At 40.4% G+C, this 23,771-nt stretch overlaps 1 protein-coding gene across 8 annotated transcripts; it reads right to left on the bottom strand.

Moving 5' to 3' along the window:
• Positions 1-836: 836 nt before the first annotated feature.
• On the bottom strand, positions 837-23,759 carry LOC119017864 (homeobox-containing protein 1-like). 8 transcript variants are annotated; one of them, XM_037094988.1, is made up of 12 exons: positions 22,297-23,759; positions 21,548-21,618; positions 15,593-16,093; positions 13,785-13,870; positions 13,493-13,660; positions 10,737-10,893; positions 10,537-10,619; positions 9,495-9,590; positions 7,886-7,980; positions 7,566-7,649; positions 7,055-7,431; positions 837-6,100 (listed from the first exon to the last, which is right to left on the bottom strand). In XM_037094988.1, the coding sequence occupies exons 2-11, from the start codon at positions 21,598-21,600 to the stop codon at positions 7,102-7,104; spliced, it is 1,653 nt and encodes a 550-aa protein (XP_036950883.1). In that variant the 5' UTR covers positions 21,601-21,618; positions 22,297-23,759; the 3' UTR covers positions 837-6,100; positions 7,055-7,101. The 8 variants fall into 8 exon arrangements, with proteins under 8 accessions (XP_036950883.1, XP_036950881.1, XP_036950884.1 ...); XM_037094986.1 differs by having other exon boundaries at positions 1,095-7,431; XM_037094989.1 differs by having other exon boundaries at positions 1,095-7,431; positions 7,886-7,977.
• Between the last annotated feature and the right edge of the window lie 12 nt (positions 23,760-23,771).

The following is a 23,771-nucleotide window of genomic DNA, read 5'->3' as shown; positions in this document are numbered from 1 at the left end:
AGAAGCTGTCACGGGATTTTCAAGTGAACATATAAAACATCAGACCGGTCACCAGCCATGGAACAGAACTACAGATGTTTACTCTCAGTACAGTTCTGATCCATTCTATGCTACTTTATACTTCCACTCAGCTACAACTCTGAGGCAGGTAGTGTACTTTTACTCTGCTTTATTTATCGGATTATTTAAGCAGGTTTGCAGATGGCACCCAGTCGATCCTTATTAACAGTGTATACACACACATGTAAATATATCGATCGCGCACTTCTACTTGTTCTTTTTATACCTGAGTACTTTCATCGACAAATGACTGAAGTTCATTTAATATCACATACCTTATGAATGACTCTCAGGTGCTGTATACAAAACTTCCAGTGGCACATACAGTCCTGATGAAGCGGAGTTTGTGCCGTGTTCGCTCAAAGGATGTTCAATTTGTTCTACTTTGATTGTTGCTTATTTAGCTGTGTAAAATGTAATGTTTAAGAAAGGAGAAAAAAAAATAAGCTTAAGATCTGAAACACTGCTTTCAGGGTCTAAGCCTCAACAGCTGATGGACACGTAAGGGTCAGTGTCACAACTGACTCTTACATATCAAGTCATTTACAGTAAAGCAGCTTCAGCTTGAAGTGTGGACATCAACAGCTGAACAAAGAGGTCCATGATGAACATCCATTCACAGCTCCAACCATTTATTTAACTACCAAGATGTGCAAGAACACATTTCTGAACATTATGTGAACGTATGTGTCCCGTGTTGAAACGGAGCCCAGCAACCTGACATGTGCCCAACTTCCACCCACTGACGTGCAGACAGAACAAACAGACGCACCACCTGGACTCTGATCAGTTTTTATTCCCTTGTAAATAGAATATCAATAAAAACACACCTTAAAAATAACAAATAAGGTTTATCCAACAGATGAAAAAGTAACAAAAGGCATATGTAGATTTTCTACATAGCGATTACAGAACAGTCTACTGTCCAAAAAAGGCACTAAATCTTGAAATAGAAAAAAAACAAGGGGGATGAAAATCAATTCAAACTGAACAAACATCCTGCTGAGGTTAGATTTTTTTCCATTCTAGAAAGAATTATTGAAGAGTTTATTGCCAAAATGAAATGGTTACCACTCACAAGTTTTAAAAAAGAAATTTTTTTTTTTACATGACTGGTCAAATGTTTCAACCATACGTTCATTTTTTTTAGTATTTACAGTCATCGGCTGATCAAAAGGAGAATCTCACGAATGGAACATCTACATTTTATGTTGAATGTTGACTCTTTCCCCCTAAATAAGAACAGCATTTTGGAATCTTAACTCTTCAAATGTCATACTGCATCTCATGTATTCACCATATCGACTGAACAGGAGCATTTAGTCCTGCGACGTGAGCAGAATGAAACCACGCTGACACCAGATCCCCTGTGCTTTCTCTCTCGTTCACACAGCAGAGCTCAGATCAGGTCCACATCCTCTAACACCTTCATCAACAAGCATCCACCACCCAAGCAGTCCTGTCAGCACAAAAATGTACTGTCTGCGTCAAGCGACAGGTGTAATGCCAGAGGATATGACAGTTGGATTTGGTGGGAGAGACACACATGATGCAGATCGGTGCCAAATGTGTGTTTAGTGTGCAGGTGTTCCAGGTGTGAAGCACGATCTGATCTGCAGCATCAGCTGCTGAAGGAAGCTCATCCTTTCAAACTAAACAGAGCAGCAAGGCAACAGATCGCTGAAGGCAGATGGTAAAACTGCATTTGAACTAATGAAATGATAAAAACATGCTGCCATCAGTCGGTCAGGAACAAAGTGCACAGGGGTGATCTGACACAGTGCTGACAGAACTGGAAGAGGAAAGGCTTTCTATGACATTTAAGGGAAAACTGGCATCACTGTGCTTCTTTATCATGATAACTTTGATTCATTATATGATGATACACACTTTCTGGCACTGGTTTTTGTATATTAAAAAAAAAAAGGTACAGAGCCAGTTTAGGTTCAAAAAACTGAAAGCCAAATGAAATGTAGTCAAGAAACAAAAGGCCAAGACCAAGCAATGAAATGTATAAATTAAACTGCAGCAAATACAGTGAGACTGCAGTCGTGTCATCAGTTGATCTGGTTTTATTCTGTGAGGTGGTTGTTACCTCCACCAAGGAGTTTGTTTTCACATGTCTGTTGGTTGGTGTTCAGCAGGATTCAAGAAAAACTACTGACCAGATTTCTGCTAAACTTGGATGGAGAACCGACCCTGTTAACTTCTGGTGCTGATCCAGAGAGAGGGACAGACATGGGACGTTATTTTATAATTTCTTTACATTTTCATTTATTTGTCAGGGAATAATGCCTCGAAAAACAAGGCGTATTCAGGTGGCTGATATCACATGATATCTACTGAACTTAGTCTCCTTTAAAATGTTGAAGATGAGATTACGCAACAATCTCACACTGCACTTTTGTTTCTTGTTTCAAGTCTTTTTACTTTCAGACTTTGTGGCTCCAAAATGACTCAAAATGACATTAATAGACTACTTTTTCATTTCACATCAGTTTTAGAAGTCCATGAGACCATGAAGGCAGCAACTGAAACAATTCAAAACCCTGAAATAATCTCAAAAGCATGACATCTTCAATGAATCCATAGATTCACTTTAGAAAGGCTTCTGCTTAGCAGATTTAAAATAAAATAAAAAGCATTTCTAACCCTCAGTGGGTTTGTATTTAATGATATTTTGGTGTAAATAATTCAAACAGATTACAGAAAGCTACATAACTGACTAATGTTGCCTCAATGTTTTATAAACGCTTAAAGCAAAGACACCCAGGACAGCTCTGCTGCCATACAATTAAAGAGACATTCCACCACAAAACTGTAATGCTCCCAGTGATTCGTTCTGAAACCAACACTAGTTATGTTGGTGTTCCACCAGGATGAGGGAAGAAAATATTTTAGAAGTATTTCATGGACTGTGGTGGAGGCAGAAGCTTATGAAGGACTAAATTCTTTGTCAGAGTGGAATTTCCCTCGACTTTCAAACTTACTATTTATTGGCTCGAGTTTGAGAAGGAATTTCCCTTTTCAAAAGGACACTGACATTTCTCAGATCAGCCAGTGAACCGTCTTTACAGCCTCATCACAGTTTGCCGTCAGTCTCCTCTGAATAAATCAGCTCTACAGTTATTTTTACCCTAAACTTTGATTCACATTGAAGCAGCTGCGGAGGAACCTGTGGGGTGTAGCTTATAGCTGCGGGGGGTAAAGTGAGGTATTTGTGTCGAGTTTTTAACTCTGAAAGAGTAGCTTAGCCTGTAAAGCACCTGGTGAAGAACAGTGATGAACTGATCAGAATGAAGCCGTTTTAGTGTTGGCTGTCACAGAACACCATGTGTTTAGCTTCCTTGCATTAGCTCTGATACAGTGATGTGTGTACAGCCATTGTGGAAGTCCTTTTTTTCTGCACTGATGACTGTCAGTATAATGCTAAAATGATGCTAAAATTAAGGCACTTCAACTTAAAATAATAATAATAACAATAATAATAATAATAATAATAATAATATAAATTTGTTGAAAACATTTCTGAAATCTTTCTGAGTGGCTGTATCACCTCATGTCTGATACACCAAACTCCAGTGTCATTTAGTATTTATATACTGAGGTGCAATATGTAAGAACTGACCACTCGGTAAATTCATACAACAACAAACAAAAAGGCAGCATATCACCAGAGTAACCGCTACCTGCTGCCAACTGTAGCTGCCGCAAGCTAGTTAGCTAAATTCACTGTGCAGCTAGCAGTTCTGACGAGGAGTGTTGGTGTTTATACCGCTCGCACAAGAGCTTAGGAAAAAAACACAGACGTCAACTTCCTAACTGTTATTCTACACATGGATAACTTCGGTTCGTTTTTGAAAGTTTTGAACTAAAATCTTACACACTGCACCTTTAAATACTAACTTCTGTATTGATAAATTGACTTTTCAATTAGAACCTGATTGAAGCTGCACTTATAATATTTCTCATATCAAATTTGTATCAAATTACTGTGCATGATGTAAAAGGGGACACAAACGTTTATCATCCAACTCTGTAGTTCCCCTCTTTAAGCTAGTTGTTTTGGTTTGTAGCCCACAAACTCATCTTTGTTTCCGACTGGGACCAGCTCCAATAAACTTACACCATGCTACGTTACCTGCACCAAACAGCAAACAAAGTGGGTTAGCAACTAGCGAGTGAACATAGCAGGACATTTAGCAGCTGAGGAGCTACCGGTACTTTTTTTCAGGGGTTGGTGGGAACCAAAACAGCTAAAAAGGAGGCCGACTGTTGGACTTAAATTAAATTTTGAAATAAATGGTGAGCTTTGTGCACTTTGTTAGTGATGGATGTGTTAACAGGCAACTTCCTGCTAACAAGGGTACCATTAACAGCTTTACACGATGACAATATGTCGTATCCAACTGTTGGATAAAATTGTTTGCCGACCTAAATTCTTACAGTAATGGAAAAACATTTCAACTGGATGAGCAGTAAGATGATGATATATGACTTAACAACTACTAATCTTTAAGGAATTCCTTGTGGGGATGGACATGGACATCATCATATATGCTGAAAACAGTTGGACTTCTACAATGGCTGTACTGGGATACATATTTCTTGATTTGACTAGTTTAATAAAACACTTCCTGCTGTGAATCCTACTGACTCAACTCAGGTTTACCAAATATTCTCTTCTCTTTCTTTTCCCTTTTTGGTCTCTCATGATTCTGATAAATGAAATGTTTCAACAGCAGGGACTCTAAGCACCATGATATTGATCCAATAAAGTGTCATTTAAAAAGAAAATACAATTTGAACATGACAGTGTGTGTTTAGAACACGTGGCATATCGAGCACAAACACAGATATACCCAAAAAAGATGCATTTTGACACATCTGATGCATCGTTCATTAACATATCTCTAATACACAGACCCACCCATGACTACTATACACTCAGAAAATATACCAAATTTAAACTTAATACTTTGGCTAATGCTTCACTCACCTCTCACCAACAAGAAGGATTCATACTGATAGTTTATCTCATTTGAAGCTAATATGTCTATATACTGTAAATAGAAGTGGATCAGGTACATATAAATACCCCCATGGTTTATATAATATACTGTTTATACGTATGTGTGTTCATACATACATGTGTGGCATATGTATGTATTCACGTTATACTTTAATCTGTAGTATCGAGTAACAGTTTGTTACACTGCTGAATACCTCCCACCTGACTGATCTGTATTGATTATAGATCATCTCACAGTGATTCATTCATTCAGCCTGATCTGAAGTGGGCACACATGAATAACCATCAGTCCCCTGGATATTTGGGGTTTCTAGTTTTTTATAAATGTGTCAAAAGTTTCAGTTTCCTTCGACGTTCACGTATAGAGTAACTTTGTTTTAAATTATTGTTATTAATATGGAAGCAAAGAGAGGCCGAAAAAGATTTGAATCTTTTCATTTTTAAGTGGACATGTTGTATAATGTATTCTGTATATCTGTATATTTGTATATTGTTATTTATAATGCTACTGTTACCTGGTGAGGGACTGCAGATAAATCCAGCATGTTTACATTGTGTATTTTTACACTGATGTTCTGTTCCACTCAAGTAAACAAATGCAAGATCTAACAAGCAACTAAATATATGACTGTGAAATATGATCTCTGTTCAGTGCTTATTGTCATTTTTAAATACTGCTGTTTCTGTATAGATACTGCATCGAGAAAAACTCCAGTTTATTGGGTTTAAACTCTTCCCTGTAATTTATAGTTGTAAAATAAATAACTTGATCAGTGGCTCATTTTAAAGTTGAAATAAAATAAAAATTCAAGATGAAGCGTTCTAATTTTAGCATTTGGGATACTATGTGAAGCTCGTCCATCTGATCCATCACGTAACGACGAGTCGGTCCTGTGATCCAAGAACTAAATTCAGAAGAGCAACTGAAATCCCTCCTCAGCTGAACAACAGGAAGCCACTCGGCTGCATGTTTTCATTTGGAAAACTTGAAATTCTCCCCCTGAAAAACTGAAATCCAACAGCACACATTCAGATCATTTTCCATTTCAATGAAATCAAATTTAAAATTCAAATATTTCAAAAGTATTTCAATTTCAGCAGTACTTCAGTGATTTAATTTAACTCACTTTCACTCTGTTGCTCACAATATTAAGATGAATATGGCCTTTCTTTGCTTCCATATATTAAACTTATTTTACCAGGGCAGGGGATAAAGAAGTGGCTTATACTTGTTTCTCTCTTTTACATTTTTAAAATCATATCTGGGTCACAGGAACATTACCGACCTCAGTGAAACTAAGCTTATTCTGCTGTTCTTCTCAATGGAAGGAGTTAACAGCTAAAAGTCTGAAATATTACAAACCATAATGAAATGCGCTACATACTGTAATTGTGAAACAATCAGTTAAAATAAACTTTTAGATTCATGTATTTGTCTTTTGAGGCTGTTCAGTTGTGTTGTGATCACAGTGCAAGACCCTGAAACTATTTGAACCAAGTGTCAAATACAGTGTTGTCCTGCTGTGAAAAATGCAGTTTCCAAAGAAATCTGTACAATGCATCATGTCCTGTCAGACAGTCTGCTATGGAAGATTTAAAATGCCTAATAAAACCAAATCACCATCAATCAAAGAGAAAATAACACACATGACTGTATGTAGTTCCTTTGATTACATGGTCATAATTTCATGGTTAATGTTTTATATCACTTTATTTGGTTTCATTAGGCATTTCCATAGCCTGCTGGGGAGCACTATAACAAAAAAAAGTTTATCAGTATTATTATTATCATTATTATTATTATAATATACTAGTAATACCTATAAGAGCGTAGCAGAGTAGGTTGGTGGTTGGAGGTAGGGTTGGGAGGTATCTCAGGGTTGGAGTTTACACGACTTTTGGTCTTTTTTTTTTTTTTTCACTTATTACATTCCTATAAAATCTGCTTGCATATTCACACACCTCTGATTCTGTTCCGTTCATTACCCTGACCAAATCCACCGCCCTCTTCAGTCGTCCTCCAGCGTTTCCGTCTTGATGTCACTCCCCATGCCGCACCTCACTCCATCCACCTGACTGACTATGACCTGGTTGCTGTGATTGACTGCCTCCTTCTCCAAACCGTTCGGGTCCTGGGCGTCGGACAGCGCGCTGTGGATGGTGGGATCATCCTGGAGGGAAGGGGAGGGAGGAGACCAGGACACACCTGTCAATCTGGAACCCTCTGCCTGAGGGCCCGCCGCTGACACTAGGGAGCGGCCAATCAGAGAACTGCCCCTCTGACCAGACAAGCCACCTCTGCCCAGGGTGGAAAACCAGCTGGGGAGTAGTGTTGGAACCTGAGAAGTGAAATGAAAGGGACGATTTCTGGCTCAATCTGGATTTTAATTATTGGAATTTAAAGGTTCGACATCTCTTTATCTGATGCCAAAGCTCTCTGATAATGTAGCTGCAGTGAGGAGGTAGTGTGTACCTGGGTGGGAGAGGAGAGGTCAGCTCGACTGAAACCAAACTGCCTGGCTGAGGCTCTCTTGTCAAATAAGGACACCTCACATCCCTGTGATGGAGCAGCAGAGGTAATCAGGTCATTCACTTCATAACAACTAGTCATATATGATGTTAAAGATCTAGAGGAGTCTGCTAATGTTACTCCTGAATATACTGTCTAAACAAAGGGGTCAAACATGTGACTGTAAGTATATTTAAACCAGTTACACAAACAGGAAGCATCAGCTGGACACTGCAGCTCTATAAGAATCTCTGTATGTTGAAGAGAGGCACCAACACATTTACCTGGTCAGGGAAGTCATTGCCATCCACCTCGTCGCTGTTGGACTGACCTCCTGGACTCTGAACCTCGATGCCGTGGCTCTCCAAGATGGCTGCTTCTTCAAAAACACAAACCTTATCATAGCATATCGACCTCAAACACCAACACACTCAGATGCAGCAAGCAGAGACACAAAGTAAGACAGAAGGAGCTGCTATTTTAGAGCTGAACAATATCCTGGTGCTGCTAGTAAAAGTCATGACAGGAATGTGTGTTCTCAGGTGTGTGTGAGGTTATACAGCTGTGTTTGTGACGAGCAGGATGGCGTCTAAGTGTTGGTTTGGTGATAGAGTGAGGAACAAGGCTGTGTGCTGAGCAGTAAAAGCTATTTTTATGTGTTTATTGATTTATTTAGAGACTGTTCCAGAATCCAGCACAGCACAGCTGGATATAAAATTCTTAAGGGTGGACATGCATGGAGTCATGTTGACTTCTCCAGTCACAATAGGCACTATGTAATTTGAAGGGGCCTCTTACCCCGACCCGCGACCCCAGCTACCCTAAAAACTGAACCTGCACCTGTATCTTGAGTTATTTTACATTTTGAGTGTTTCCCTTATAACCTAGCCTTTCCTGCAAGCACAGCCCAGGAAACTCACAGACCAACTGCATGTGTTTAAAACCCTCATGTGACAGTTTACACCCAATCAAGACTGTGTATTGTGTTAAGCACTGCTGTTCAAGTCAGACAGATACACAGGCAAGGACAAGATGAGAGACACTGTTGGATAAAACAAACAAAACTGTGTGGGAGTGTCTTTACAGAGTCGTTAAAGACATGTGTGAGCTCCTCAAAGGAATAACAACAATGTAAGACAGATGGTTTGAAAGAGGAGTAAAGGAATCCATCTATGTCAAACTGGAACGGCCGTCTGAACCGAGGAGGTGGCCTACAACTTTACTTATCACCCACTTACACTGCGGTACCAAGTTCCCTCCACAGACAGCTTAACTACCATTCACACTTGGGCTCACCAAGCCTTAGCACCCCACAGGAAGGCCAGTGGAGTCATGAACCACAAGTGGCCCCAACGACTCTGTAAGGACACTCCCATACAGAGTTTAAAGCCAGCAAACTCCCCTCCAGTTAGAACTGAAGAAGCCTCTTGGATGAGAGGTGAAACATCTTCAAGAAACTAAAACAAGTTCAGCTGCCTACGATACAGCACTTAGAATTACCACGACCTGGATGACGGAGAAGCTTCTTTGAGTCTTACATGTTCATTCTTCCCACGGGCAGTTCAAAATCTGAGACTGTGGCGATCTTAAAAAACTCTTATTTTAATGTTTTGTTATGCAGTGGACATGTTATTTAAGCAAACATACCCACTCGGACCTGACCTGAGGACACTGGAAATATGCTAAAATATTCTATATGGCACTGAAAACAATGTTGATGCTGAAATGATGATGTTCTGCACCTTTGCTTGATGACATCTTCTCCCACTGTCTCAAACTCTAACCCCTCAGTAAAAATGAACTAATCCCCTGCCGACAGTAGGACATGGTATATGTATAACTGCAACAACACCCACACGTGTTAACACACACAGAAACAAAGGTAGACATTACCAATGTTAGCACGCCTCTTGATGTCTTTGCGGCGGTTTGCAAACCAGTTGTAGACTTTCAGAGATGTTACCCTCTCCAGATCAGACAGCTTCTTTCCTGTAACACACACACACAGTTCATTTATAGTGGCTGCTTCTACTCCTTCTGTTTCTCTTGGTACTGTTTTTCCAGCTCATTCAAGAATATTTAATTTCACAACTGGGAAAGCATTTTCAAGGCAACACAAAGATCTTCCTTTAGCGGTATTCAAGAGAGACAAGTATCATCTGGTGGTCTCATGTGATTTATAGGTTATAGCACCACGCCACGTGTTCTTTATGCGATGCATAAGCTAAGTCTGTATTTTGTATTTATTCTATATTTACTTACATTATCTCCTGGATATGTCATCAACTTAAGTAAAGGTGTAATGATATTCACAGATTTTAACTTAACATAAGTAACATAAGTAAAACACTGATGATTCCTCATTCCTTCACTCATACCAGACGACGAGCTACAAACTTATATTCATCATATCACATTGGTCTTTATGTGCAGAGGCTGTCAGGCGAGTGTGCAGGGACATACTACAAACAGCAGCAGCTAAAAATGAAACTATTCATTAATTTTCCACAAAATTACTTTCCACATCCGTAGTCTCCTGTTAGATACACCACAGTACACAGGGGATTAGAACTTTGTTGAATTTTTCCATGTGTGGGGTGAATTTTGGTGACGATACACTTTACAAGAAGCTTGTGTAGCTTTTCAGCGTTGCCGTTTGCAGGCGGTCCTGTGCACTCAGCTGACAGCTGGCTGTGTGTAACAATCTTTGGTTGCTCCTAACCTTATCTGTCCTCTTTAAAACATCAGTATGGCTGATCTCACAGCACATCTGTTGAAGGCTGTTAAATGTATGATGAGCCGCGATCAAATTTCAGAATTGTTCAGTTGTCAAAGAGCAGGAAACAGTGGTTTAAAAAGAAATGCATCCCTTAATCACAGAGCAATTACATTTAGTAATCTATATATCATCATTTTTCTCAAGGTTGTTACCCACCTGGTTTCTGAATCACAGCGTTGCAGGCAGTTGCAATCTCCTCTCTCTTGGCCTCATCAGGGTACTGGTTATCACTGAAGTAGCTGAATAGACACATGCAAAGCCAACCAAACATTATTCTTTGGTACATTTTCAGGTGATACACACCTCCTCCTTTTACTTTGTTTTTGCCACTACCACCTCCTCCTCCTCCTCCTCACCTCTCCATAACAGCTAGACACTCCTTCCTCCAGGTGAACCTGCTTCCTCGCCGCAGACGGAATCCCGTAGGGCCGGAGCCGAATGGAAGTGGGGCCTGGTGCCAGTCCATCATGTCGTCCAGAGCCAATGGGGCAGCTCGCATGGCCAGAGTGGCACCTGAAGGTAGAAATACCAGATATTTCAGTATTCAGGGATGACGTTTATTTTCATTTCAGACTCAGGCACTTTTCTTTAAGTGTTTCCTCCAGTAAAAATAATTAAATAGTGACAACACTGAAAATGCATCAGGCTATAAAAGGTTAGAATGATCCATTACACCCTGAAATGCACTTATTTTAGAGCACTGAGCCAATGAACCAAATTAAAGTCAAGAGATTCTAATCTAATTGTCATGCTGCTCATTTTTTTCTGAAAAAGGACACAGACCAACTTCAACGAGATGTGTCTTTCTTCTGTTTTTCCTGTGATTGAACAATATCTAAACTGTGTCAAGTTGAGACCGACACTGTGGAATGTAGAAGAAAAGTACATCTTGTTCAAGTTTTTCTGTAACCCGGGGACTTCTCGGGATGAACATAAAAATGCAAACACATGACACGGTTTTCTTTTCTGACTCTCCAAATATTGGAGACCTGTGTCTGTGTCATTTCATTTATTTTAAAATGTCGATGGTGAATACCAAGGAGCTGAGGTACTGATTAGAACTGTCAGTCTGGAGTGTCCAGAGTCATCCTCAAGGAGACTGAGCTGCTATACAGTGTACAAACTGACTGTTCATTGTAAACCATGCTTTTAATAGATAACCAGCTCTTTCCATTATATGGTAGAAGGGACTTTCCTCTGCAGACTAAATGGCCCGTTCAGTTCAGTCACTGTTGAGAAACTCTATGCGTTACTGAAGTCAGCACTGCCGGTCATGCATTCAGAGCAGCTGACTAGTTACTGAAAAACAGGTCCAGGATATGTGGAAATGTCCCACTCTACCATTGTGGCTGTTGGGAACAATACATGCTATAATAATCTTTTTTTTTTTTTTTACATCTCTTGGCAAACATTTTTAATTTATTTGGTGTGATAAAAAAACAAGCATTAGTTTATTGACCCTCAGGAACCTGGAGCTCATTTGGGGTCCCTGTATTATGTCTGGCCAGCCCAAAGACAAACGTTTGTGTCATGGTCAGGAAGCCAGCCTTTTAGATCCCCTTGTCTTTGGACTCCTTTGTATTTATAAAACACTTAAAAAGGGATAGAAAACACAGATCACCAACAATGCACTCTTAACCTGAAAGGATTTTACCAAAAAGCTCAGGATTAACTCTGGTATTCAATGTATAAATATACATATTTAACATCAAACAATATATGAAAATGGTCTATTTAAAGATTTACTGCAGAAATATATGCAATTAAAATTATTAACTAATTTTAACATGTCTAGGAATGTTGTCCTTTTACTTATAAAAGAAAATAAGTAGATATATATATATAAATATATCAATGTCCTTGAGTTTAATGATATTCTATTTAAATACGGTCATTTCTCTTTTGTAATTAGAGATTTGGGATAAAGATCTAGTAATGGTTTTACATGAAAATACCTGTGATACATTTATGAAAGGATAAGTTTCTCTCTCTCAAAAAAAGGAAGCCAACTTAAAGTTTATCCATAAATTCTACCTCTCTCCTTTAAAGATATAAACATTTCCAAAGATAATTTAACACATGGTTGTATGTAAAACAAAAAAGAGAACATTTACGCACCTGTTTTAGCAATGTGATATGAAAGTTTCCGGAATTTGATTAATTCTTTGACTAATATCAGTTTAGGGAATTGAATTTGATTTAAACGTACTTAAATGTACTTATTCTATAGTGCTGTTCAGGTCTACTGACCACTCGAAGCACCAGAAACATTCACCCATTCAAACACAATCATACACTGATGGCAGCGTGCCGAGCATGTGCCGACCTGCTCATCAGGAGAAATTCAGGGTTCAGTATCTTGCTAGCGGATACTTCCGACATGCAGCCGGGGAAGCCAGGGGATCGAACCAGCAACCTTCCAGTTGCTAGTGACCAAGCCTTGCTTCTTAAACTTTTGCTTCTATTTATTAAATATAATACCCAATTTTCAGTTAGATTTAAAAAAAAAAAAAAAAAAAAAAAACATATTTTGCTAAGAAATGCATTTTTTTCAATTTTTGGCCAGTTCATTTTATATGGATATGCAGTGAGCATGTTTCCAACACATAGACAGTTATTTTGCCTATCCACTACAGCATATTTCTAATCTTTATTTTCTTTTTTATCGGTCCAAAAGAACAACACCATCTGGGATCGATTAACCAGTGGACAATCTGCCCTCACTGCTCCTCGTTACAACTGATATTCACACAAGCTCTACAGAGAAACACAGAGAGAAAGATTTTGTTACATCTCTCCTGTAAAATGCACTGATTATGATGCAACCTCTCCTAATTAATGTAGGCCTACTTACATTGTTGTGGTTTCATACAAGCTTGTAAGTGCACCTGGTGGTGCAATGTCAGTCTGTACCACCTTATAACAAGTAACAACATGCTGCCTCAACACGAGGGGATCAACCTCTGTTGTGGAAACAGCACCAGTGGTCTTAAACACGAGTTGTGTTTTTGGGTGACCTATAAAACTTGCTGGTGACAAAAAAAAGTCACCAGAGCAGACACATACAGAAAAAAACCTCTTCAAGAAATCTGTGGGAAACACTGATATATACTGGAGGAGTGGGAGGTCATGCAGCAGATGTAGGGCTGATGATGGAGGGTGGTGTTACCAGGGTTGGTCTTCTCCAGCTGGTACCAGCGGAAGAAGGCTCGTTTCTTCTGCTCGCTGAGGTCTGATCCCTGCTGCAGGAGCCAGTGAGAGATCCGACTCTGGCTGATCCCTGGAGAAAGAGAACTGGAGTGAGATCTGTATCATCGGTGGGCCGGATGTTTGCCGGCATGTCAACTCTTTCTGGTGGTGATTCAGTGGGCCTGAGTGAGGCGGCAGATGAAGATGATACTCACCCGTTACCTGAGCGACCACAGCCTGGGAGATCCGCCTGTTCGCCAGAAAGGACTTAATCTCCTCTTTGATAACAGAACTGTCCCGCCTACAAGCAGAGTGAAGAATGACTGCACAGAACAATACATGTTCACATCTCTGATGACATTACCAACACATACTGTATAGCACTAGAAAACTGTCACTGCAGCCACACTAGCTGTAACTCTGTAAACCACAGATATATTTATGGCAGTGGTTGTTGAGGCTGCATATGTGCAGGAATCAGAGGCTTCATCCTGCTGTAATATTCACTGCCTCTTTTCTGGCTTGATTTTCACACACCCTCAAATCAATACTGCTCTGATTGCAGCTGTCTGACTGCAGACTACAGATGAGAGGCACTAGGGTGTGTGTGTGTGTGTATGTGTGTGGGTGTACATTAATGTGTGTGTACTGTATGACTCTGTGTAGGCATTAATACCTGTATCATATTCAGACTGTGTGAGCTACAAGCAGGCTTGCTGACCATCAGTCCCTCTGTGTTACCACCTGCTCCCTGGTATAGCAATGTACTGTACATGGTGCCAGGGACTGGATTGTCATTCCGGGCTGACACAGATGGATTCTATTACTCCTTTTTCAAAGTATCTGTCTTTTCTGGCCAAGATGTTCACATTGTTGTCCTCAAGGGAATGATTTTTCTCCTTCAGATGTAAGTGGACATCAGAATCTGGACCTGAGGAGCTGGCCCTCCTGTGTTTTTCCATGTGTTTATGTGTACAAATCTGTGCAGTCCTGACTGCATTGAACAACATAAACTTCATTCATCTGCTTCTGCTTACACCTGGTTGCTTTGTCTTTAGGATGGACCAGTTGCCTACGGCAAAGCACTCAGAATTACCATGATCTCCATGACTGAGAACCTTCAACAATATATCAGAAAACATTTTTCTTTATACAGCCTATAACATGCAATGCTTTACATTATTTTCAACTATTGTCATGTATGTCATATACTCTGAAGGAATTTTTACAATTAAAATGATCCTTGTCACTACCATCTGGCTGACATATTTCAGAACACATCTTTAGCATTTCCGTGCAACAATTTCTTGTTACCTATGGGCTGACATATATACGCCTAGGTTTCCTCCAGAAAAGTTGTTAGTTATCTAGCTGGTCCACCTTTAAGGTCAGTCCACCTTAAGCAAGCCTGGATCAAAGTAATTGCCAACCTTAACCACCTTCACTTTAAGCAGCAAGTATGAACTTGGCTCAAGTCTTGAGGAGTTGTAGCAGTAATATGCTTACAAATAGCCCAAACTGGACAAACTACTGTAAGCGTCTCACAAATACATTTTTAAAAATTCCCTCATGCTTAGTCTTGGCAGAGACAACCGAACAACACACCAGTCGAATCCCTGCGCGCCAATATTGAGGAATCTGCAATGGGTTAATACTGGCTGACATACTGAACAGACCCAATTATTGGTCAAGCTCTATAGCTATTACTTGTTATTTCATGGACTTAGTGTTAGATATATTTGTTATAACATATCTTTGCCAGCTGCAACACTGTTGGCACCAGTGTGCACACTAAAGAAGGGCATCAGTCCACAAACTTTTATCACCCAGGTGAAGAGGTTAAGTTTTCACACTTGTCCGTTTGTCAGCAGGATTACATAAAAAAACTACTGCTCGGATTTCCACTAAACTTGTATGGAGGGTGGTTCTTGGCCAAGAAGAGACCCCATTAACTTTTGGTTATGAGGCAACACTGTAAAAAGCAAAATAGCATTCCTGAATACCTGCTCTGTACAGGTCTTACCTCATCAAGTCCTCCACCTTGTCATCAACATCTATGTCCTCCTCACTGGTCTCAAACCCATAGCCCGGTGCTGTCACGCTGCCACTAACCACACCCAGAGGAAACCTGGGTGGTGACAGCTTCCCGTTGGTGACAGCGACTAGGCCGTTCTGAGCTGCTGCTGCCATGGCGACAGGTGAGGCTACTGGAATGGGCCGAGGGGGGGAGGTGGTGTCGAAGTTGTTATTAGGTGACAGTGACAGCCGGTTGTCAGGGAAACTTGTCTGAGTGGCGGTTGAAGTCATGGAGGAAGAGGGAGCGGCACTGGAAGAAGACAAGGAAGATGAGGGAGGCATGTAGGAAGCTTTATGGGTCAACTTGTGTCCATGTTTCCGGTCCAGGTGGTCCAAGGTGTCCAGGGCGTGGAGGACCTCCGCCTGTGTGATCCCTGTCCTCCTCAGCCTCTGGAGGAGGTCAATCTGCTCGATGGTGAAGCGAGGCTCCTCACACTGCTGGAACATCCTGGAGGAGATCAGAGCAACAGCATTAATGGCAACTGACACATCAAGTGCTGCACTTCGTTGTACAGGTCTGAAGCACATCTAATGTGATGCATTATTCAACTTCAGCCTACTCTACAATAAATAGAGTTACGTCAGCTACACCACTAAAATCCTTCTTGTAGGTTATGGCCCTGATCAAATTAGACTTGATTTTCTCTCAGAAGCTGGAACCACTGTATTTCACACAGCTCGGTAGCTTATACTAGAGCACTACACACGACAGGCAACAGTATTTTCATTTAAAGAGAAGACTTTTGTATGATTAGAACTTTTCATTCTTTATAGTACTGTTAGTATTAAAATATTAAGTAAGTGCCTTTTGAAACCGTTAATCACAGTCTTCAATAACCAAACTGTATCAAAATGTTGCTGAAATGTGTTGTTCTCTTCAGCACGCATTATAACATGAACATTATCCCTGTAAAGCATGTCAACCACTAAATAAAGCTAACAAATAACACTGACTGAAAACAGTATTGAACAAATCAAACAGTCTTTAGGAAATGTACCTGATTAATACAAACACATTTAAATTGAGTGACTGCTATTGCATGGCAAATTTATCTTAGATGCAACTGTTAACTGGCATTGTTAACATCAGTAACAGGTGGTGTTTTTCACATTTGACCAGGATGACATAAGATTTCAGTGCAAATTACACCACCAGTCAAAAGTTTGGACACACCTTCTCATTTAATGGTTTTTCTGTATTTTCATGACTATTTACATTGTAGATTCTCACTGAAGGCATCACAACTATGAATGAACTGAAGTGTGAAATAATTCTAAATGTTTCATATTTCAGAAGTAGCTACCCTTTGCTGTGTTGACAGTGCTGCAAACCCTTGGCCTTCTCTCAGTGAGCCTCATGATGTTGTCACCTGAAATGGTTTTCACTTCACAGGTGAGCCTTGTCAGGGTTTATTTGTGGAATTTCTTGCCTTCTTAATGAGGTTGGGACCATCAGTCATGTTGTGTAGAAGTCACACACAGCTGACAGCCCTATTTGACAACTGTTAGAATTCATATAATAGCAAGAACCAATCAGCTAAGCAAAGAGAGACAAGAGTCCATCATTACTTTAAGAACTGAAGGTCAGTCAGTGCTGCTGAGGAGAAGTTCATCAGAGTCACCAGCCTCAGAAACCACAAGTTAACAGCACCTCAGATTAGAGCCCAGGTGAATGCCACACAGAGTTGTAGTAGCAGACACATCTCTACATCAACTGTTCAGAGAAGACTCCATCAATCAGGCCTTTATGGTCAAACAACTGCTACAAAACCACTGCTAAGGAAAAGCAACAAGAAGAAGAGGTTTGTTTGGGCCAAGAAACACAAGGAGTGGACATTAGACCCGTGGAAATGAAAAGGTGAACGGATGGTCTCTACATGCATGGTTCCCACGGTGCAGCACGGAGGAGGAGGTCTGATGGTGTGGGGCTGCTTTGTTGGTGACACGTAATCAATTACGTCGACAATAAAAAAATTGTTATTTATTATTGTTATCATTATCATTTTTAAAAAAAAAAGATTTGATCTGGAGCAAATCACTTTAGCACCGCTACCAGAATGTGCACCACAGTGTACATGTGAATCTGTAGTAGAGCTTAGATCCGGCCCAAAAAAAAATCAAGCCCGACCCGACCCGACCCGACCCGAGCCCGTGCACGATGAGTCCTGGCCCGGCTGGTCAGACACATGAGCTGTAATTATGAGTTGCCCACTTTTCTCAGTAACAAGTAATCTACCACGTTAGTATTCCCAGACCAGTAATCAGATTAAAGTTACTTATTCAAGTCAGTGTGCGTTGGTGCAGTTGGTGCAGTAACACACCAAAGTATTTTGGTGGGAAATATAAATCTGTCCAGGTTGATTATCTTCCACATCACGTCCACTACATGTACCAACATAGTTGTCTGTGAATCTCTCCAGCATGTGTGCACAACCTGAATCCCGTTCAAGAAAGGTGTACCTCACCCATGACGAAGAGACACACTACTCTAGGGAAGCAACTGAATAATGCAAATATACTGAATGGCTATTGCACAAAAAATACTGACCATAAATAGCATCAGAAACAGGGCGTGATGTAATATAAACATACATTTTGTACTTCGGGGTAATGTACATATTTCTGCTCCGCAGTTGGATTTACAACCCTAAACGACAAAACCCACCGATGAAACAATCACAGAACAAAATGGAAGTACAGTCACATCTGTTTGCTTCCATTTACAGCACGCACACACACACACACACACACACACAGATATGAGAGCTCAGCAGCTGCTGCCCAGATATGAACTGCATTCCTTCAGACTAAATACAGCTTTTATCATAGAGGATACCTTCTCAACCCCAATAATCTCATAATGTTAAGGTATGCCAAGCATGCTTAATGTAGCTTTAACAAAAAAAAAAGGGTATTGTTGTTTTCCATCTTAATCTGTATTAATGCCCTGTACTTTTGAATGTGCACTGATTTGTCATTTCTAAACAAACCGTCAGTGTGAAGTGAGAGAAAGAGAGAGAGCAGGACAGGAAGATAAATGGATAAATGAGATAACGCATCTGTCTTGATGCTTTTTTTTCCTTGTGCCGAGAAGAAAAACAGGCTACAGCAGAGAATCAAAGTCAGCAGACATGTCAACACTTATATAGAGGAGGAGGGTGAGGGCGAGTGCGTATCTGTATGTGTGTGTGCGCGCACGTCTCGGGAAAAATGCCAAGAAAAATTTACATCTCAGGCTGCCAAGCTCTATACTTTCTCTCACTGCTGCAGAGGATGAGTCACGCTGTACAAAGTTAGACTGAAACACAGGATCGATACAGGACTAGAAAAGTATGACAAAATTAGGATTAATTTCATAATGACCCATCAAAATAAATTAGATCAAATTAACAATTTTTTTCACTGTCGTAAATAACTTAATGATTACTATTAGACTGCACAGCTGCAACACATATGCTTCAAAAATCTGTGGTTTATGCAACATTTCAGTATAAGAAAACGCTTAACAAATCATCTAAATCAAGAAATGACGATTATCCTTATAGTTTGTGCTCATTGTGCAAGCCTAGCTCAATATCAGCTTTGTGCCTTTATGTGATAGCCAGCAGCAAAAAAACGAAAGGAAATGAGGAAAAAGCTCAGCAGATAAACACAAACCAGGGATGTTTCGGTTCACGGTTGACGCTTTAACCCCAAGGACAACAGGCCCTACAGGATAACTTTGATCAATCTGCCAAGGAGGTTATGTTTCCACTTGTGTCCGTTGGTTGGTTAGTTAATCAGCAGGATTACAATAAAACTGTTGAACTTATTTACACAAAACCTGGACGGAGGATGAATCTCAGCTCAATAGAGATCCCATTAACCTTTGGTGCAGATCCGGATAAAGGGACAAATCCAGGGATTTTATTCTCACTTTCTTTAACATAGCAAGTCAGGGCTTGGATCTAAAAAATTCAAGCGGACTAAGGTGGCTGATCCACATTTATTCTTTGAGTACAATTTGATGAAGGTCCTCGATCTGGTGAGCTTAAAATATGGTTAAGCAGCCAAGGGTTGGTATAAATTTAGAGTTTAATGAATCTGATATTGGATTAGGTTTGATTACATTAAAAGGAGACTTTTGGGCCAGTCAAGGTCCCCCTGATTCTTATGTCTGTCAGTTTGGCCAGAGAGGCGCCACTGTGAAGAGTTATGGCTGCTTCAAACCTCTTCCATTTTTACACTGAGGACAGTCTGTGGAGTACGGCTCAACATGCACTGTGAGCTGTGAGGAATACTACATGTGTCTTTGTATGTACATTTGCTAGATGCAATTCAGAGCCAAATTTAGAACAATCAAAAGAAGCAGGATGTGTCTAAGTGCAATTTGACTGGTCAACATGAGATCAGTGGCAGCCCTGCACTGAAGCTGCACCTATTTAAAACTTCAGAGTGGAAGTAGTGCTGAATAGAATAGACACCTGACCTCTACTGTAAAATCTCTTAACATCTCCAGCAACATTTGAGGAAGGGAAAGGTAAAACACATTTTAACATAATCATATTTCATAGAATAAAATCTATACCAATATCTGTCAACTAAGATGAAGACAAGCAGAGGAGGATTAGGAAAAACCTGAACATTAAGAGCCTTTTACTTTCAATGGTCAATATTCCTTTTTTCGTACACACTCATGAATGAATGAACCAGTGTCATCTGCTCAAACACGGACACCTTTTATATAAACGCATACTCTGGTCTAACATTTCTGCTAAACTAGTCCTCCAGGAGCCCTTCTGGCAGGAAACCAACGTTCCTTTAAAAGGCGCTCCTATTGTAAGAAGACAGTGGCTTTTAGACACACAATGACACCATGTGACCAGGAGTCAGACAGAACTTTTCCTTCCTGCCCCAAGAAAAGAATCTGACTAATTATTTGTCATTGCCAATCCGACAAGAATATAAGCATTTTGCTCCAAAGAAAAAGGTTACTGGGCAGGAAATACACCTCTATGCACTGTACGCGCCACAGTGGCTGCAGGATCAGCTTGAGTTTGAGTCTGTCTTCACACAACCTGGTAGTCACTTAAGTTTCTCATCATGGATACGGTGCATTAACAGCCTTTCCAGCAGCCACACTCACTTTGGTAATATGATAACACTGGTGCAGTAAGTACAAAGTAGCTTATCTAAGTACTGCAAATCTGGTCCGGTAGGTTTAATCATTGTAAAGAATAGATAACATCAAGAACATATGCCAGAATATTTTGAAAGCTGTGAAGAATATTTCATTACTTTGTCCAGTTTTAAACTGATGTCGACAGGTTTTGAAGGTCATAATCGTTCAAGCTTTAGTGGACTGACAGAGAGCCATTAGAACAAGGAAACAGAGTTTGTGTGTGACAGTATTTGTGATTATGTGAGGCTGGTATGTGTGCGAGTAGGGACAGAGGGACTAGTAATCAAATAGTGCTGACTGGCAAAGCTCGACTCTTAAAGAGATCCTCTGGTAAGCAGCAACAGCAGGTAGGAGAAAACAGGAGTATGGGCACACATGAAAATCCCCACAAACAAACAGTGTGTAATACTCACAAGCAGAGTAATACTGCTGTGCCCTTTCAACTCACACAAACCTGTGAGTGCTCTTAAGCAACAACACTGGACGCCTACCTGTGGTTAAACTTGACTGACAGAATCCCCCACAGGACAACACTGTAATTTATCAACAGACTTTATTACCATCTCTTGCCCGACGCTCCCTGTGCATGCCCATCCAGTTCACTCCGGGATCTCACCTCATCTGAATGTAACTGTGTGTTTCCACTTAATTATTTCGTGTTTGCTGTACTTGAAGGCTTACATCTGCTTAAAGTTTACCATGTTACAGATCAACTGTATTAATATCCCTGAACCCACTGACCTGCCTGGGATCCTGACCAGACGTGGCATGAAGGCGAGCCTGTTTGCAGACATGAGCCAGCTGAGCACATACTGTAGACAAAAGTCATTTAATTACAGTATGCAACTTTTTAGCTGGCCCTGGAACCCAAAATGTGACACAGAAGAGAACAGCTGGCTCAAGACTACCCTGTAGTGGTCCCAAATGACAAGCGAGTCCCGATGAAGAATGTTCACTTGAAATGTTCCGACTCTCGCGCCGAACCACACTGAAAAATTGTGGATTTTAATTAAGCCTTGCTTCTAGTGAAATGAGCATGCCCGATAGAGGATGTCTCAAGACATTTCATGGATAACGAAGAACAACTCCTCAATTCGGCATAAATCTAGTAAACTAAACCATTCGAGGCACAACATAACAATACGTTTTATTACTGCTTCGCCCGTTGTTATTCTTAGATACACCGAGCATCGCGATAGAAAGCATTGTAGACTAACTGGAAAAGTTGACATTGTGTTTGATTAACTGTTTCTAGGTGAACTCTGTCCATGCCGAATTAGAGAATGGCGGTTTATTATTCGGGTAACAGCGTTCATATCAGTTTAGGTAACATGAGAATTGTCCGCCAAGTAAAACGCCGCAGCACCGCCGAAATTTTTAAGGAGTTTTCAGTTATTCAGTGTATCAGCATACAGAGAAAAGGGAAATGTATCGGGCTAGCTGGACCGTTTTCAAGACAGCAGTAGTTGGAGCTGCAGGACTTAACTTACCTTAATATTCCAGTCGAAGAGCCTCCACAGATGTTGCTTTTACCATATATCTATTGTCTTGCGGCGCCAGGACACACGGGCACTGACAGTTTTCCCAAAATGTCTCCTCTGTTTCTAATTGGGTTTCAATCCACCGTCAGACAGATTCGCCTTTTGTCCGGCAGACAGGCGCCATGTTGACACAATGACGCAAGGAACGACGGGAGTCGCAGTTTACAGAACTTACTGTACTCAGAGAGGGGGGCCACTTTATTAGGTACACCTGGCTCCAGATAGCATTCAATACTGTATCCCTGCAATGTTACAAACCTTCATGGGGTTTATGGAGCTTCTGTGAAAATATAATATGCAGCTTCAAAATCAACATTACAACTATTTTGATCACATAAGCCTTATTTTCTGTTTATTTCTTCACAGTGGAAACACACACACCAGAATTAACGTTACATCTAACCGTACGCTTCCACTTCAAAGTGCCTCGTTCTATAAGCAGAGCTGACCAACATGGAACCAGACGTAAGAGGGGGGTGTTGCTCGTGTGATCTTCAAGTAATTAGAACCACCAGGTCAACGTTTCTTCATGTTCGTTAGTGACATTTTCAGCAGCTGGAGAGTATCATGATGATCATCACTGGAGTGCACCAAATCAAACCGACAACTTATATAACCCAGACATTACCCTGTGCACAGGCTTGGGGTTATGTTTAGGTTTAGGCTATGCTTTCTTTTGAAACGACTGCCACAACAGCATGAAGGGTAATTTGGGTAATTTGAGGGTATTTGGGCTGGGTCACTTGGGACCGCTCTGATGTGACATTCCATTAGCAAATTTAAAAAAAAAGGGAATATCAGCACTCAGAACAAGAGGTGCATGTTCTGTTAACCTACTTGTGACTCTTCCAGTTCTGAATACAGCGTCTTGTAACACTTTTATGAATGTCACTGATGTGCCAGGACAGGAAGTAACGTAAGGTATGATCAGTTGTGCTCGTGCTCATTACTCAGAGTCCTGTGGGTTTGTATTCTAGCTGCCTAATCAGTGACTGGCCAACAGCTGACATACAAAGGGAATACAATTATCCCCTTAGTAGATCAGAGAACATGCAATAATGTGAATTCTGACTTATCAAGGCCAAGAACCACTGCCGTATGCAAGTAAAAATGCAGTAAATTATTAACAGACTATACTGTCTGTGTGTACGACACAACATGGTCTTTGGTCTGTCCGTTTTATTAAGCTATATTCTTTCATTTATCATAGATGAACGCTGACTCAGGAAGATATTCAACACTTAATGCACGTGTCAGCACGTGTTGAAACATTTTTGAACAATGAAACTTGCTGCAGAGCATTTTTGATTAAAGACTCAGTAACATACTGATCTGACTTCTAGACACACTTCATAATATATATGTTGTCTCACTGTTTTTAATTTGATAATTCGGGTCCTCCGGTGGGTCTAAAAATTAAAATA

Source organism: Acanthopagrus latus, chromosome 4 (genome assembly GCF_904848185.1).
Source record: "Acanthopagrus latus isolate v.2019 chromosome 4, fAcaLat1.1, whole genome shotgun sequence".
NCBI lineage: Eukaryota > Metazoa > Chordata > Actinopteri > Spariformes > Sparidae > Acanthopagrus > Acanthopagrus latus.
This window is presented reverse-complemented; position numbering and strand designations above follow the sequence as displayed.